Consider the following 14,828-nt stretch of genomic DNA (forward strand, 5'->3'; position numbering starts at 1 on the left):
ACTACCCAGATTATTTGAGCAGCATTCAGCCATTCAATCTTAAATCACCACCATAATTCCTTTTCAAAAGACTAATAAGAGAAGTCTGCGTGGCACTCTATGAGGTACAGATACTTGGCATATATAACATACTTGGGAAGGAAAGCTAAACTTGAGTGCTAGCAATGGACATGTAAGCCACAAGACCTGCAAGTTTTCTGGTTTCAGAGCATTATAACTACACGAGAGTAACCAAATGCTTTTAGGATCCTAGATACCAGACAAGGACCCCCTAAGAAATACCCCCACTGGGCACAGAGTCAGCAGTCACTATGTGAAACTCAAGGGACAGCATCTGCAGAATGCCGGGCAAAATATGAATTAAAAACTAACAGAGAAGAAATAAGAGGATACCAAATCAAATGTAGGACAAGCCTCAGAGAAGTACTATCCACAAGGGAAAAAGCAAGGATGATTTAGACATGAAAGTGATAAACTGAGCAGGGTGGGCAAACACAAACCATGGGGCAGAGGGTAAGAAAATGTAACAGCTCTCTACTGCTTGAGATAGAACCAGATTTCTTATACACCTCACTGAATGATTCACCACACAAAACCCCCAGCTTCCCTCAGAACAAAACCCACTTTCCGGGCTCCAGCCAGCTGGCTAAAAAGCACATATCAGCACAAGTTAGGATTAGACTGGCAACCCACATTACAGAGTCAATCATTACAAGACTGAACCCTATCTGTCTGCTTTTAATGCATGGCTGCATTAACCCTAAGCAAAACGCAGCGCTTAAAACAATCATCTTCAAAAGAAGAGAACCCTGAAGTCATTAAAACCTGAAGCTCAATTGTTAATTGTAAGCATTTACTGATAGTATGTATTACTGAAGTGAAGAATGTGCTCACCAAAGGGAAACGTCACAGAACGACCCACCATTTTCTGCTATCGGACAATTAGCTATAGGCAGTAATTAAAGCAAGCAAGTTCTAGGTACAAATATGGACACTCAGTAAAACCCAGCTGTGAAGTCTGCTCAGTCTGTGACACATCAAAACCAACCACCTATCCGTCACAGCAAGAAGTGAAAGAACCTTTTTGAAAGAGAACCCAAATGCTTTCAGTCTCTCATTGTCTGGGCTGACTTCTGGCATAGGAAAATAGGATATAAGGAGCTTCGTTTAAAAGGTCATACTGTTTCCTTCCTTCATCTTTTACCATGAACAATTTTAGAAGGCATTAAACGGTTCAGAACAGCCTATCTAAATAAATGTTTTGCTCATCCTGTCATTGAAGTAAGTTCAAGAGATTCCAGTAAGACTGCTACGGAAAAAAGAGGAAGAAAGCAAGAAGGAAAGAGGCAGCCCCCCAAACCAGCTCCAAAATACGGTATTTATGCCAATCACTAAATTCAAACTTGAGGCAGTGCCAAAGCAGCATACAAAAGAGAGACAAGTAATTACTGTATAGCTGACAATTTGTAAAGAGAGAAAAATGAGAGCAAGGATGCTCCATTTTCTAGGGCAAAATCTACTTCATTCATAACAAACTGCTGAACATCGTTGTTAAAATTGGGCCATAATTCAAAGACCAGGAACACTGTTTCAGCACTCAATACCTTGTTATGGTACACTCTAAAGCTGGACATTTTCAGCAATAAACTACTTTCAGGCTTAAAAAACCTCTACCCACGGCTCAGTAGGTATCGAGAACTGTGCGTGCAGGGACAGTTTTACTTAGCCTTTCCAGGGGATTCTGCAGGATGCTCTCAACTCACTGTATCCATCATCCCAGCCCAGCTTTACAGTACGTTAAACATAAAATAATTAAAGGACATGATGTGCATCAAATGTTGACCCCATAAGCAAATCAGTACCAGCTTTATCATTACTGCTATAGATACTGATCTGATGTGGAATACAGATGTATCCCGCATCTGTAGCCTTACATTCCCAAATTCTGAAAGCAGCAAGGTAGCAGTACCTGTAAGCATAGCCCCAGCCTCTGAAAATGCAGAAATCCATTCCTTTAATGCACTAGAACATACTTGCATCCCCTCATCGCTTCAGTGCAACAAGGAACATACGACCATTGGTATTGAGAGTTCCCAGTGTTTCCAGACATTGTCTACGAGTCAAACACCCGTTTGTGTTACCTCCCCTAGAATTAATTTCAGAGTCTGTACTATTGACATTTCTCCTTTGCCCTCAAGCCAATGCATAATCGACAATCTTTTCCAGGGCTCTCCATCTCCCCCTTCCCAGCAATCATGATGCTTTACAGCACACTAATATCAAAGCCATGTGAGAGGTCAGGAGGTGGGCAATGAGAAACTAAAGGTTTTAGCTAAAGCTTTAGCACTGCAGCTACACCAGCGCATCTGCCTCTTACTTCAACCGTCCAGAACAAGAGCATTCACACAGCTGGTTATACCTGTGTAATTATGATGGTGTATTTCCTCACAAGCTGAGCATGGCTGGAGCCCCAAAAGACAGTCCCTGCTTTAGCTTCTGGAGGGGCAATATTGCTAAAACCAGGCAAATTAGTACACAGTAATTGCAGCTGCTTTTCAGACAAGATTTGATGGTCAAGTATACAGAAATAAGTATTATCATCTCCATTTCAACAGAGAATGCATGCAGCTTACCTATAAAAACTTGAATTTACTTGTACTTCTCATCAGCTGGATCAGACAGTCCTCCACGCTCGGAAGAAGCCACAACTCCCTCAATGTTGTATCAAGGCATGCTCCAAATGCCAGTATACAGACCTCCCTCTCCAATTTCCACTACACTGTCTTAACTGAACACGTTCACTACCCATCAGCAGTTGTCCACAGTCAAACATCCTCGCAGGATTAAACAAAATGTGGTGTTATCACCACAACCAACAGCTGAGTTTAAGTAACAAATGATGTGTAAGAAACCTGCAAACGGAGATATTAAGTACTTGTCACTGTACTCAGTGCATTAAATCAGGAAGGGAAAGAGGGTCATCTTGATACTTGTGAACAGCACGCAGTAAGGCAATTTCTCCCAAGGTGTTTTCTGCCTTCTGGGGTTCTGAAATGGAATATGCGTAATCAGCATGGAAACCACCAGGATGCCAACCAACAGAAGTGCTTTAATCTAAAGCAAACATCTCCACGTGATGGAAAAGAGAGAGGAGGGGGAAGAGTACAGATGGCTTGCAATCTTACAAGACAAAATTCATTTGCTACTGGGCATTTCTTCCTACACATTATCACGCAACTGAATTGGGTTGACTGCCAATGAGAAACAGATCCTGGGGCCACGGTGACAACCGAAGTATTTGTCACTGACAAAGGGCTGCCCCACAGATCTGTTATTCCTGTGCCAGACTCATGCAGCCTGACATCTATACCCAGTGCACGCACAGCTGGAGAGGTACCAGAGACAAAGGGAGGATGCAGCGCTCGGAGCACGCGACCACCTTCAGGAATTCTGCTGGTTTTACCATGACTGAGCAAGCATTTCTTCAAATCCCACAGGAAACAAGCTTTCCATTTTGAGGTCCCAGATATTTGAGTAGGCTTCTCCTTGCCATACAGCTAATCGTTGTATTTCAAATTTACTACCCTGGCAAACTGATCCAAATACAACTTTGAGAAGAAGCTGAAGAGATTTCACGTGGGGATTTAAACAAACAAGGCCCCTGAACAGAACAGTCCTTGTTTGAAGCGTGTGCCCGTCCTCACAACCAATTACAAACCTCAGTGAGCTTCTGCAGCCGTTTTCTAATGCAAGAAATGATCAAACCCCATCAATATACCAAGAAGCATGTTACAGATCTGAAGGAGCCATTTTCTCTGTATGCGAGGAGCAACAGATGGAGCAAGATTTTCAGCATGCTCCAAGCTACTGTGGTGTTCTTGTCACTGCAGGCAGGCTCAGGGAAGCAGCCTCCCAGTACCTGCAGAGCCATGAGGATATAAAAGTTACCAGGAAAAAAAAAGGGAAGGGAAAAGGGGAAAGGGGCAGGTTCTCTCTATCTGGCTCAATTCAATCAAGACGACTTGGATTTGCAGGCTGCCCAAAACTCAAACCTGTTGGCAAGGCTATTTCCTTTCCCCCTTCCAGCTAAACTTCATTATCTGCTTCACGCGTGACCCAGGAATTCTCCTGCAGAAAAAAGCTTCCTCCAGGAAGGCTGGTGTTAACTGTCAAGACAAGCCACCATGAGACCGCAGGGACTCTTCCCCTCCGCCTGGCACCCACCAGGCAGCATCACTGCCTCTCACAACCAGGCAGGCACGTTTCACATTACCAGGAAAGAAGTGTTTTTCTGGCCTAAACCAGGGGACCATGTCACTGGCTTACAAGGGCCAGAACCCAGCCAGATACCCCATGGATGGAGTGGGAGTCAAAGGCGTGGGTGAGCAGGTGCAGACACCGAAAAATACAGTTAATGTCTCACTGACGAGTGTAAAACCTGATAAGTCGTCAACTAAAAGGAAAAGGGAGAGAAGGTCAAGGTTTGCTATGCAATACATACAGCTGAAGTTGCACTGGTTAACTTCCAAACTAAACAACCCTCTAGCATTTAAAGCTATCACCAACATTCCTGCATCTTCCACACTGGAAGAACAGAGGAATCTGCTTGCCTTTTGTTTGGGTTTTTTCCCCCCTTTTCCTTCTTCCCCCGAGTATTACAGGGTTTTATTCTGACCACGATTTCCATAATGTGAGTGGGCTGAATATTTTACATAACTTCATAGACCTGACATATCCGAGTGTAGAACTCGGGGCTTTCAGTATTGCTCAAAGGGCTGCAGTGCTTGGCAGCATTATACTTACCAACCATGAAGTATTCTCAAACCAAGACACTCGCTACTGAAGTGACTCCATGAGATTGTAACAGAGGAAAGTTCTTTTAGGTCATATACCCATTCCTGAACTCCTGCAAGACATTTTCATCTACTACTGATGGTTCTGTTATAATTCAAGGGTAGAGAAGACCGTGACAAAGGTATTTGTTTTACCAGTGCCCTGCAGACTTTGACGCATCCTCCCAACAAAGCAAATCCCACAACAATTCCAAACGGCTCTCTCTGCAGTATCCCCACACCACCTTCACCAGCCAAAATGATTGAGCTTGTCGGTTGGCTAAGATGAGATCTGCACCCACATGAACCACTTCCGCTACTGAAACCGCAGGGACTACGCAGGGCAAACCACAACCTATCATTTTGTGCCTCTCAACAGACAACAAGAACAAATTGCCAACTGCAGAGCTGCACTTCATCGCTGTGAGATCTCTCAGCTAAGAACTTACAGCCTTGACATGCAAGTATTTCTGATAAACCATCATTTCCCACCCTCCCTTACACTTGGGGAGTTCACTTCATCGAAATTCCCCTTCTCTCTACTACAGCTCCCCCTGAACATCCAAAGTTGTTAACTTGGTTGTTAGTTGTTTGCCTGAGTTGTTAACACTGCCTAAGCTAGGCGAGATGACTACAGAGCAGTCTGCAGCAGTGGGGAAAAAAATCACTGTTTTAAACCCAGAAACTATCTGAAAAGAACAGCTTATTTGGGACATCCCATCACATTTAGTCAAAAGGTGCAAAAAGCCATCTTACCAACACAGCTCACAAAACCACACTATTTTCTTACTTGCAAGCACCAACTTCGAAGGCCACCTAACACAAGACCAGGAATCACTATCATCGTGGCTCTAATACTGCTGTATGGGACTTGCTGTCACTCAAACCACAGTAAAATGTTAGAAGGCATTTCAACAGCTGAAAGAACTTCCTGGTCCCAAACAGTATCTGCACAGCCTCCTCAAGAAACAGCTACTCCCAGACACCAAATGGGTACCTTCAGTCCTCCACTGAAAGCTCAAGACAGTTGTAGCCCTGGCTTGTCAGGGTTTTAGTCCGTCACAGCTGACGTGTGCCTTCAGAGCGCGTTGGCAGACAGGAAACCTCTCTCCTATCTGGCAGTTGCCACCACCTCTCCCATTTCTCTCTCTCTCTCACTCATTTCCTATTGACTCTCTCATGTCTTACACTGCAGCTTTTTCCTACTTCCTTTTTTTCCCCCTCGCTCATTTAAGCTTCCCTCCTTCAATTCTCTTCTTTTCCTCTTTATCCAACACTTTTATGGTAGCTTTGATCTCAGCCTACTCATCAGAACCCTCTTTGCATCTGGGCACAAACAGGAGCATGCAATGGTGCCTCTGTGCCACGGGAGTACTGAGAGGAGACGCCTTGTCTGATGTGCTGCCAATAAGCTACACTAACAGCCACTATCGTAACAGCATAAAAAGACTTTCAAGCAGCCATCAGATACTTTAGGTAAGCCTGCAAGTTGAAGCTCGTATGTTTATGGGAGTGGTGGACTCAGAATCCTGTACCTGTCTCGGATCAGTCTAGTGCTTCATTAAATAGATGGGTCTTTTCCTCCACACTGGGAAATGCTTGCTCAGGTCAAGTCAGGTCCCACCTAGGCTTCCCAATCCCCTTCCAGCACTCCAGTTCACTCACGACTTCATATAAGAGTATCTAACTCTCCGTAGATTACTGCTTCCTCTTGGGAAGTCACCCAAGCTCTTGCTAAAATGATTGCTTGTGACACCATAAACCAGGATTCACAGCCTGCAAATAAATTCCAGATCAGCTTCTCACATCAACAGGAATAGTTGTGCTGCTGCTCATGGCTTCAAGGAGGAACGGCTCTTGGATAAAATTCAGATTTCCATCAGTCTCTCTCAAGACTTCCAGTATGTATTTCAAGTGCTCAGGAGCAGATGCAAACCAGTCTGAGTCTTGCCCTTGCATACACATTTCCTGCACCAACTGTGAGCTATGGAGAACTCCCATAATGTGGAGATTCTCTCTTAGGTTTCTAGCATCGACACTGCAACGCTTCTTTAGAGCCACTTCTGCTCAATTCACACAGTTCAATCCATAGCCCTGTTCCCAGATCATGACAGGTTTAGTGTTTCTGAGCCCATAGATGCACTGCAACCCCAGTGCCACTTCCAGGACAGCACAGACTGTTAGCATGCCGGTCCTGCAAGGGATGCTGCCTATCTTCAGCAGGACATTTGACAGAATCCAAGTGACTAATATGACAATGATCCAGACAGCTGACATTCAAATCACTTCAGGTACAGTAACTTGCATGCTATGGCTCAGGAAGGACAGCATCCATTTGCTTTTCCAGCGCCAGAGCAGTTTAATGAAGTACCTTACCAACTGAGAGCTCAGAGCCCAGAAGTTCCAGTGTTGTCAAAACAAAGCTTAAAATAGCCACAAAGATAATATTTAAGTGTTTGCCACAAATGTAAACAGCAATGCTTCTTATTTACCATCAGACTGGGGCAACTAGGCAAGAAAGGGTTCCTGCGCATTGGTCTCAGAAGTCAAACAGACACAATACTCAAGGAGAGGATGCAGAGGAATAACAAAGCATAAGTGATGTTTAGCAGACGATTAGTGAATGTCAGAGTCTGAGCACTGTTTGTTTTGGTTTGGCTATTTATACTCACGCTTACATCTGAAACATAAGGACACTGCTTTTTCCTGTCATTTTCAATGTATTTATTTTTACATGTTTTCTTTCAAAAGAGAAATGAGTAAACCTTGTTTTTTCCTGCCTTTTTCCAAGTGTGATGCTCCTATGCTCCTATTTTGTATGTATCCTGCCTTGTATTTTATCCCTTGTACATTCGTGATCAAACATTGCATGTTTTACATCTCTTTTCATTTTACCAATTACTTTGCTACTGTTTCCCCGGTCCTTATTTTGAGTCCTCTCTTCTGATGTTAAGGCATTATCTACATTCACACTCCTGACCCTTAGTTTAATCAAGCTGAGACATGAACTAACACTTCTGTTCCTTGAACCTAATAATCATCCAGAACAGGGCCACAAAACAGAACATCAGATCACCTACCAGAAAGCATGCATGCAAGTCCATTTTCTCTTGGTGTACTGACATCTCTTACACAAGGAAGATCTAGTTATCCCAAAGTAGATAAAATCCCGGGACTAAAGTGAAAGTAGGGAGAGTGCTTAGGCAGAGGAGTATTTGCAGAGCCTTAGGAATGCTGTAAGAACCATTTTATTAGCATCTCACATCATTCAGTCTAAAAACTCAAGGATAATACAAATGGGATTTGTTATTAAGTCTCCTACTGCTAATTTTCTGAGGGAAGGAAGAGGTATTCAATGAGAAACATGGAGGATAAAGCCTTGAAAGCAAGAGCCTAAGCTTATCTTTCAAGCAGCACAGCCAACATACTTCCCCAGTGACCCAGAAGGACCACCTAGAGGTTTAAGTGGAGAATTCAGTCTCCAGACCAAAGCAAACACTGCTCCTCTTTGAGGCACTTTGCATAACTACAAGCTATAGCATTGGGCTGGCCAGGGTGGGGGCTGATGATTGTAACGGAGGCAGGCATTGAAGCTACTCACTGCACAGGATCCACACAAAACACTTAAGGCATGAATTCAGCAGGCGACCTCACTTCTTGAAATAACCAAAAGATGCTGGGATACAGTCATCAAATCTGTAAAATAACTGGTCCAGGTGTCTGTACCGCTTTCCCTGGCAAATACACGAACACTCTACACTACCTTCACAAACAGGCTGACAAATAACCTTCAGTGCCCAAATCACTACTTTTATACGGTGAAGAATAGTTCTGAGGACAAACAGAAGACTACTCTGATTTCCATTAGAAAGACTGTGTTTAATGCTGTCCCCCTCAAGGACCAAGAAACTCTTCTTGTGTCATCAATACAGAAGCCAGCTTTATAAAGACTCGTCTGAGAAGATCACGACTGAACACCCACAAAGCTCACCAGTAACCTCAGCAACTCCTGCTCCAAGGGTAAGATGCATGGTTCTTCTCAGGCACCTCTAAACAGGACAGCAGCAGGCATTACCTAAACCGAGCAGTGACCTGAAAGCACTCCAATGTGCAAACAATCGTGCACAGGAGCAAAGGGGAGGGGTGGATGTGGCCAAGGTTTTTGCTAAGTCTAAAACTGAAGTAGCCTACATCCCAGTACTGTTCCTAATCTATCCATTCGAAACACTAATAAATGCCATAACAGGAGTTATGTGCAGAGGAAGAATTATACAATTGGGCTAACAGATGAAATATCACTCCTGCCTCCACCCAAATAATCATGACGCCCACAGCTCTATTCAAAACTAGAAAATCAAGCTCACCTCAACTTCTGTCTCCAGTAAAAGCCCTAATAAACTATGCAGCATGAACTGGGAGCATTTGCTTCCTAGCCAACAGTAAACATCACAGACAGTGCTCTCTTCTGACAGCTTCAATAAAAGCAAAACACAAAAGTGAATTTATGCACAGACTGCGTCAACTACTGATTTGCAAACACAGTAAAGGCACAGCACTGGAAAGCACAAGACTTGCCTCGACGACTCTAACGCTTTTTGGTCTCTTGAAACAGACATTGTGCTGCAGCCCACGTAAATATTAGACCTTACAAACTCTACTAATTAAATGAATGTGCGATAACAACATCTAGTTACTCAGTAACACTAAGGTGTGACTTTCTATGAAGTTCTTATCCTTACCCTGCTGGAAAAAATAAACCTTTTCTTCTCACCATATAGTTAAAGAAGCCCCAGTTAGTACAGGGACTTACAGCCAGCCAAAGACAGGGAAAGTGCATCTAAGCAGATAAGGAACAGTTAGGGTCTATTCTGGTACCAAGTCAGGAGCAAATGAGCAATTAAAACCTCTCAAGGGTAATTATGTGTAAATTCTACCTCTCCTGTTTTCCAGTCATAGCAACAGAAACTACAGCACTGTTATAAATAAAACTCATTTGCAAGCAACTGCATAGGAAGAGTCAGTTCCCCAACAAGGTACTGCAAAAGGCAGCAAGAGCCTCCATTCTTTTCTTGTGCTTTAATAAACAGAAAGCAGCATAAAGCTAGTCCTGTAGCCATGCAATTGCTCAACTCTGCAGCGTGTTTGGAATGGTTACAGGAAGAAAAATACAGTTAACTGGGAGACACACAAAAAATTACTCGCACACAAATATTTCTTTAGTGTCATAACAGGATACAGCAGAGTTCTGATCATCCCTTCGTGGCCAACCAGAGCCTGCAAATGGCCGAATTTCATCCCAGCTCCAGCATGTCCTTGCAAAGAATAAACCCCTTATCTCGTTCAGCCATGTGTCGCCTGCCACAAACGGCAGAGCAGAGCAACGCCCAAAGCCAGCAGCCTGCCCCAGCGCTCCGGGCCAGAACAGCTCTAAGGGGAGTCAATGTGGGCACTCGCATGCAGTCGCTCAGAAGGAACAGGAAAACACCTCCTCTGCCATACTAGCCACCCAGTGAGGTCCCGAAGCTCAGCTCAGATGCTCCCTGCAGTCCAACTTCCCCCTTGCAAAACCCCTCACACTGACAGCATCCAGCAACGTCTGTCCGATCCAGCAGTAGTAACTAGGCAGGAATCTGAGGCAGAACTACACTAGATATTTTCAGGCTAAAAGATAATGGCAAGTATCACCTAAATCCAGAGGTAAAGCCAAGCAGGCATTTTGTCATTCACTTCACTAACTTTAGATACCTACTTTAGAATAATAAATGGTCCCCCAGATGTGCCTATTTTCTTCCATTAAAACTACAAACGCATTCTAGACAAACAGCTCAGACAGAGATGTCTACCTCAAAGACTTAGTGAGTTAAGCAAGATAAATGCCACCTAAGGTGGCCCCTAAACAACTACAGCATAACTAAGAGAGGATTAAATTAAGAGGGTATAAATGTTTACAAACATAAAGTGGCAGAGTAATAAGGCTGAAGATGAATTGTTTGATAGGGTCCACTGGGCAGCAGGATTATGAAAAGCAGCAGCTGACAAAGTAAAAGAACATCCTGAAGGAAAGAAGGGGGAAATCAATCTCACTGCTTGGAGTTCCTAGTGTCCCATTCCATCAGAAGCTATGCAGGACACCATGGCTATCCTGGACCACTTTTTGCCTATGAATTTCTAAACCCCAAGTACTACAATGCAAGATAATCTTTCTTCTAGTTTCTCCTAGTGCTAAGTAGCTGATTGGGAATGGCACATGTCAGATGCTTCTTCAGTAACTCTGCTGAACATTCATTACACTCTTAGAAAACTGTTAAGAAGTCTTGACATCTGTTACACCTTTTTTTATTACCTGGTATTTCCTCATTCAGTCTTTGGAGGAAAAAGATGCAAGGAAATGATGTTGCTTCATGAGGCAGCCGGGTAACAGAATCCAACTCAGGGATGAAGCATAACCATTATCAAAATTAACTAATTAAGCTTTGGTCCATGGAGAAAATAATGCCAGACACACAAGATATGAACTGGCCATCATACTGGCTGCAGAACAGCACTAGGAATGGCCATTCATACACATCCTCTGATTTATATATGCTTCTATGCCGTACATGCTATCACCAACAAGAACATAAAAGACAAAACATGTAAAGGATGGGCCAAGTGCAACCTGGTCAAGGGAAATGTGAAACAGCTTTAAAAACACATGGTATGATTTCCATCTTAAACTGAAGGGACAGAAATGGAAATATTTGCTGTCTGTAACAGGGATTTAAGCACTTACACATACGTAGAATGCAAATATGTAAAGCTAATATGGAGAAAAATGCAGGCCTATGCTACCCTGTTATATTCCATAATACCATTTGGCAGAGATGCAAGCCAGGTTTTCTGCTTTAAAGCAGTTCCCAACTTGATCCCAGCAAAGAAAGTCACTGATAAATACAGACAGAACTGAACATGTCATGTGATTGATACCATGTAGATCTAATGACACTAGAAGCACCGACCTTATTTATATTGCACCTGCTTTACATTCCAGGCTCAAGAGCTGGATTTAAAGAGGCAATACAGAGGCTTCTTAGGCCTAATGGGAAAGGAAGCTTTGGACCAACATACTGCTAGGACAACAGGGACCGAAAGCCACTCCCTCCAGATCCTGCACAATGCTGTAGATAAAGAGGAGCGGCCTCGCTCCAGACACGAGTAAGCAGATGTCCGCAGGATGAGAACACACATCACCACCACATCCGGCGCTCTGCTGAAAGGTTCAGCCAGGGAATAAACGGGCCACAACAACTGAATTCCCTTCACGCCCCAAAGCTGGGGTTCCTTCTGGCCAGAGGTGAAGAGAAGTGGCAAGACCAGGCCCTGCTTCTCTGCATTCCCCCAACCATCACACACCCCTGAAAGCTCCAACTGAGGGCTGTGGAGACAGGTCTTTTGAACCAAACCCTCAGTGAACCGAAGAGAAACATCCTCCTGACATGACTAAAAGCAAAAGGAAATGAGACCTTTTTTTGTCGCTGCTACATTTTCAACTTGGCTGTTCCAATTCAATAATGGAAAGCATTTTGTATTACTAAGAAGCAAATTAAATTCCCTGTCCTCGTGTTTTTCCTTTCCATGCTTTGCCCAACTGCTTCTAGGTAGGAGATCCTGTCATTCCTTCCGATATCGTGCAACCTGCCATAAGACACAGACCCTTAAGCACAGGGCAAAATTCTCACAAAGCCACTGAAAAGCCACCTCCTTTTTACTGTCACCGTCTTGTCTGGTACAGAAGAACTGGATGGACATGCACTGCAAAAGAAGAAGTTAGGAGTTTTCTTCTGCTACTTCAATTACGCTATACAATTCATTGCAAAGACTTGGTACTCTATGAGCAGCACAGCCATAAATACAGACTACATGATTTTGAGCTGTGGTAGAGGCCTTTCACACCACTCAGGCACTGTACTGTCCGTCTGTTAATAACTGTAGAGTCATGAAAATGCCTAACTGCAAGAAAGGACCATACTTGTGCTCTTTCCTGCCCACACTCGGAGTCTACAAGGTGATTTCAGGCACCCAAAAGCATCACCTCTCTGTCCCTGCCCTGGCTTCTCTCCTGTGCCAGAACCACTTGTATCTGTCATGAAAGGCCAAAGCAGGGAGGCCTTTGTCACACACATTCACACCATAATCACCAAATACTCATAATAACAACATAATACATTAATAACATAATTCACAATAAACACAATAAAACATAAAAAAGAACATAATCAAAGACATTAATTTTGGGTGATGATTTAGCGTGAGGCGTCCCTGCCCATGGCAGGGGGGTTGGAACTAGATGATATCAAGGTCCTTTCCAACCCTAACGATTCTATGATTAATTCCGTCTTTCTGTCTCAAAAGCACATATAAGAGATTTCCTACTTGACTTGCTCAATCTCGCAAGAGAAAACACATTTTTCCTCCTGCCTCTGAAGCAGCCCCCCATAGAACCCCAGCCTGGTAATGAAATGCACATGGCAGCACCTGCAGAGAAGCCCAGAGGCCGGAGCAGGTTTATCTAAAGCAAGGAACAGGTTACTGCGAAGGTAGATACCAGCAGACATTCCTGCTCCTCAACTACCCCTCCTGCCCTCACCTGAAGTGACCTCTCTTTGGCAGGCCACCGTGCTTGACCTAACGAGAAGCAAAGGCTTCTTCTATAGCAGATTCAGGCTGTAGCCTAAACTCTTGTCAATCTTTAACTTCTCGCTTTTGGTGTTCCTCCCAGCACCAGCCCTTTCTGGAAGCTGAATTGCAACGTCTGGTTGTCACAAAGCCTAGTAGGCTTGAAAGCTGTTGGACTTGAAGTACTCCCGTTTCAAAGTTAACCTTGACACTCAGCTACCCTGGGTTATGTCCCGATTCACCGAAACTCTGATTTAATCCCTGCTTTTCGGATCCTATCTGTTATGCTGTCATTGCAGTCAGAAGGCAAAGTACAGGAGCTCTGGGAAGATGCTACATTTCATGAATGACAAGATTAAAGAAGAAAATTCATCTTATACTGACCTGTCCGTGATTGTGGACTGTGTGCCACTCATTGGAGCCTTTGGCAAGAAGTCGTATTATCCACTTTACATCTTACAGTTACCGCAGGAATATTAACGAGGCTTTGCCCCTCACATGCACTGAGGCTCAGGATCCAGCCTTGCTCCAGAAGAGGCATGCACAGAGGACAAACTCAGTTCAAGGACGGCAGGGAGGAGAAACAAAAAAAAGCAACAAACCAAAACAACCGCAAAACTCTTTCTTCTTGCAGTCCCTCAGAATATCCAGACCACGGAAGCGGGGCGTGGGGGATGTTCAAGAGGAAAAAGGCAAAGGCAAACAAGCAGCTCTTCCCTTCGATGCTCCCTGAAGCCCAACGAGAAGGCAAAAGTAACGCGTGCCCACAAAGTCTTCCGAAGCAGCCAATCCTCGCCGCTCCGGAGCCTCGACGCGGAGGGGAACTCCCGGGGTCCGCGCAGGGCGGTCCGGGGCCGGGCCGGCTGCTGCGGCGCTCCCCGGCTCGCTCTCGGCAGGACCGGGTGCCCGCTCCCCGCCGCTCTTCACGGCCTCTCGCCCGCGGGGGCCGGGCGGCGCGCCCCGCCGCTTGCCGGTGTCCTGAGTACGGCCGCGCAGGGGCCCATGTCCCGCTGCCGGCCCGCCCCGACCCCCCGCCCGCCTCGCCCGCAGGGGGGTCGGGAAGGGCGGCCCCCGCCTCCGCCGCCTTTAGGCCCGCAGGTCCATGCCCCGCCGCTCCTCCTGTCCCGTCTTCGGCCCGAGCTAGAGCGGAGCGCGGCGGCCCGGCCTGCCGGCAAGGCCCCGGGCGGGCTCGGTGCGCTCCGCCGCGGGGCTCGGGCTCAGCCCGGTTCGGGGCAAAGTTCCTCGGCGAGCGCTGGCGACGCGACCCGCTCCTGCCGCTGCTCCGCTTCGTTCCGCTCCTCCCAGCCCGGTTCCGGGCCAGCTGCGCTGCTGCGAGGCGGG

General features: G+C 45.3%; 1 protein-coding gene across 2 annotated transcripts in view; it reads right to left on the reverse strand.

Moving 5' to 3' along the window:
* The window catches only part of ARHGEF12 (Rho guanine nucleotide exchange factor 12), a 70,396-nt gene extending 56,313 nt beyond the window's left edge, over positions 1-14,083 (reverse strand). For both annotated transcript variants that reach the window (XM_061476076.1, XM_061476075.1), the window contains exon 1: positions 13,872-14,083. In XM_061476076.1, the coding sequence (XP_061332060.1) occupies positions 13,872-13,903 (32 nt within the window). In that variant the 5' untranslated portion in view covers positions 13,904-14,083. The remainder of the gene's footprint in view (positions 1-13,871) is intronic.
* Between the last annotated feature and the right edge of the window lie 745 nt (positions 14,084-14,828).

Source organism: Pezoporus flaviventris, unplaced genomic scaffold (genome assembly GCF_033815535.1).
Source record: "Pezoporus flaviventris isolate CSIRO_AGI_PZ_B2104156 unplaced genomic scaffold, CSIRO_AGI_Pfla_v1 ptg000093l, whole genome shotgun sequence".
Classification (NCBI taxonomy): domain Eukaryota; kingdom Metazoa; phylum Chordata; class Aves; order Psittaciformes; family Psittacidae; genus Pezoporus; species Pezoporus flaviventris.